Here is a 2,775-nt window from a genome sequence, read left to right as displayed (position 1 = left end):
GTGCCCTCCCCCCCGGCCATCAACCCCCCTGTCCACTACCAGTCCCCACCACCCGTGCCCGGAGAGGTCCTCAAGGTACAGAACTGGGGGTGTCCCCCCCTTGCCGTGGGGCTGAGGGGGTGTTGGGGACCCCCAATGACTTGTCTCCTCGCAGGTTCAGTCCTACCTGGAGAACCCCACCACCTACCACCTGCAGAAGTCGCGGGATAAGAAGGTTCAGGCTTATCTCTCCGAAACCTACGGGAACAAGTTTGCTGCCCATGTCAGCCCCGTCAGCCACTCTCCCAAGCCACCCCCCGCCGCGTCCCCCGGCGTCCGACCCAGCCACGTCATGTCCTCCTCGGCGGGCAACAGCGCGCCCAACAGCCCCATGGCCATGCTCAACATCGGCTCCAACCCCGAGCGCGAGGTGAGGAGGGGGCACCGGGCTGCTGGAGGAGGCAAAGGTGCTGGAAAAGGGACAGAGAAGCCCCCTGACACCTTACACCTTTCCCTTTCAGTTCGATGAGGTCATCGATGACATCATGCGCCTGGATGACGTTTTGGGCTATATGAACCCTGAAGTCCACATGCCCAACACGGTGAGTCTCTGATGTGTGTTCGGGAGAGATGGGACCCCAGGCTGCGAGAGGGAGGGTGGCCTGGGGGTCCCCCACCCCTGGGTTCGCAGGGATGGAGGTGGCACGGAGGGGACCTGTCCTTCCACCACATCGCGGAGGCGATACCCCGGTTCCAGCCCAACCCAGCCTTGTCCCTCGGCCAGGGGGACCTGGGGCTGGGGGAAGGCAGGCAGCGAGATCTCCCTGTTACAGCTGCAAGAGCCAGTTCTTTGGCTTCTTTTCCTCTTTAATAAAAAGTCGGAGAGATGGGAGAGGGGCACGGGGAGGGACCAAGTGTCTGCTGCAGAGGTTTCCCAGCCAGAAGCTCGCCCGGAGCAGCACCATCTCCCGAGGTGTCGGGTCGGATCCATATGCAGCTTGTGCCTCCCAGCGGGATTCATCCTGCCTGGCCCTGCTCGGATGTGATTCATCCGCCCTATTTTAGATGCTGGCCGTGGGAGGGGATCAGCTGTGCTCTTTGAAGTCCTGTTTTCTTTGCTCCTCTGATTATAGCTGGTTTTTAAGGGCCCAGGAAGACAATTACACCTGCCTGGGCTACGCACTCGCGTCCCAGAGACTGAGCAGCTGGGTTTGAGCCCCAGTCCCACGGCCCCGGATGGAGCTGACCCTCCTGTCCCTCTGCTTTTCAGCTGCCCATGTCCAGCAGTCACATGAATGTCTATAGCGGGGACCCCCAGGTGACAGCCTCTCTCGTAGGTGTCACCAGCAGCTCCTGCCCTGCCGAACTCCCCCAGAAGAGAGAGCTGACAGGTACGTCCCTGTCCCCAGAGCTGGCAGGGAGCCGGGGGGGACAGCGAGCACCGAAGGAGGCTGGGGGCGCCGGTGGGGAGGGTGGCTCTGGGGGATGCTGGGGTGCTCCGACGCCAGCCCGGGATGCTCGTGGGGTGACAGGCAGCCTCACGCCCTCCGGGTGACATTGTGGGTCTCTGTTGCAGATGCTGAGAGCCGAGCCCTGGCCAAAGAGCGCCAGAAGAAAGACAATCACAACCTGAGTGAGTTGGGTGCTGGCTGCCCGCGGGTGGCATGGCTTTCCCTCCCCCACCCCTGCAGCCCTTTCCCCATCACTCTTCCTCCTCATTCCCCCTCTCTCTTGAGCTGGGTCCCCCTTCCCATCCTCTGGAAATACCCCCTCAGCCCCCTCCCTCTTTCCCAGCTCCGCAAAATGCCCGCGGTGCTGTGCAGACCCTCGTGTCCTTCTCGGTAGCGCTGGGGGAAGGTCAGACCTGCCGGGGCGATGGACGGGAGCAGGGTGCTGAAGGGTTTGGCACGATGGTGGGTCCCAGCCCCAGGGTCTGGGAGCAGCAGCGTGGCTGGGGCGGGGCTGTGGGACATGGAGCCGCTCCTGCCTCCTTCTCACCTTCATCCCTCTGTTTTCACCCTGCAGTCGAGCGGCGGCGAAGGGTTAACATCAACGACCGCATCAAAGAGTTGGGGATGCTGATCCCCAAGGCCAACGACCTGTACGTATCCGGGGTTTCTGGGGGGCTGGGATAAGCTCATGGGCTGGCTCAGCCCCAGGGCGGGTGATGGAGCAGGCGCAAGGGGACATGTTGGTGGCATGCAGGTGGCAATCTCTTTTTCCATCCTGCACGGCAGAGACGTGCGCTGGAACAAAGGGACGATCCTGAAGGCGTCTGTGGACTACATCAAGAGGATGCAGAAGGATTTGCAGAGGTCACGAGACCTGGAGAACCACTCGCGGCGCCTGGAGATGACAAATAAGCAGCTGCTGCTCCGCATCCAGGTGAGCTTCCCTAGGCTCTTCCTTCCCTCTGCCCAGCTCCAACCGGTCCGCTCCGGTCCTGCCGAGGGGACGGGCAGGGGCTGTCCTCGAGTCACCAGGAACAAAGTCCAGACAAACCAGCCATCTGAGGTTCAGGTCCCCACGGCAAGTGGTGTTGAGCTTTGCCTGGGTCACCATGTTCCATCCTTCTCCTCTTCCGTGAGCTCCTTCCCTCTGAGCTTCTCAGCTTGTCCCTGCCACCTCCGTGACACGTCCCCGTGCGCAGTGTCCCCACCAAAGACGCCCTGTGCTCTGTTGGCAGGAGCTGGAGATGCAGGCGCGCGTCCACGGGCTGCCCACCTCCTCGCCCTCGGGCGTCAACGTGGCCGAGCTGGCTCAGCAGGGGGCCAAGCAAGAAGCCCGCGGGGACGG

At 62.7% G+C, this 2,775-nt stretch overlaps 1 protein-coding gene across 1 annotated transcript in view; it reads left to right on the top strand.

Moving 5' to 3' along the window:
* Positions 1-2,775, top strand: part of TFEB (transcription factor EB) — a 3,240-nt gene that overhangs the window by 116 nt on the left and 349 nt on the right. The window contains exons 2-9 of the mRNA XM_010075443.1: positions 12-75; positions 155-409; positions 501-581; positions 1,250-1,370; positions 1,556-1,612; positions 2,005-2,080; positions 2,217-2,364; positions 2,666-2,775. The exon at positions 2,666-2,775 is cut by the window's right edge and continues 349 nt beyond it. Of these exons, the coding sequence (XP_010073745.1) occupies positions 12-75; positions 155-409; positions 501-581; positions 1,250-1,370; positions 1,556-1,612; positions 2,005-2,080; positions 2,217-2,364; positions 2,666-2,775 (912 nt within the window). The remainder of the gene's footprint in view (positions 1-11; positions 76-154; positions 410-500; positions 582-1,249; positions 1,371-1,555; positions 1,613-2,004; positions 2,081-2,216; positions 2,365-2,665) is intronic.

Source organism: Pterocles gutturalis, unplaced genomic scaffold, assembly GCF_000699245.1.
Source record: "Pterocles gutturalis isolate BGI_N339 unplaced genomic scaffold, ASM69924v1 scaffold26542, whole genome shotgun sequence".
NCBI classification, from domain to species: Eukaryota; Metazoa; Chordata; class Aves; order Pterocliformes; family Pteroclidae; genus Pterocles; species Pterocles gutturalis.
Note: the sequence above shows the minus strand (reverse complement) of the source record. Positions and strands in the feature narration are given on the sequence as shown.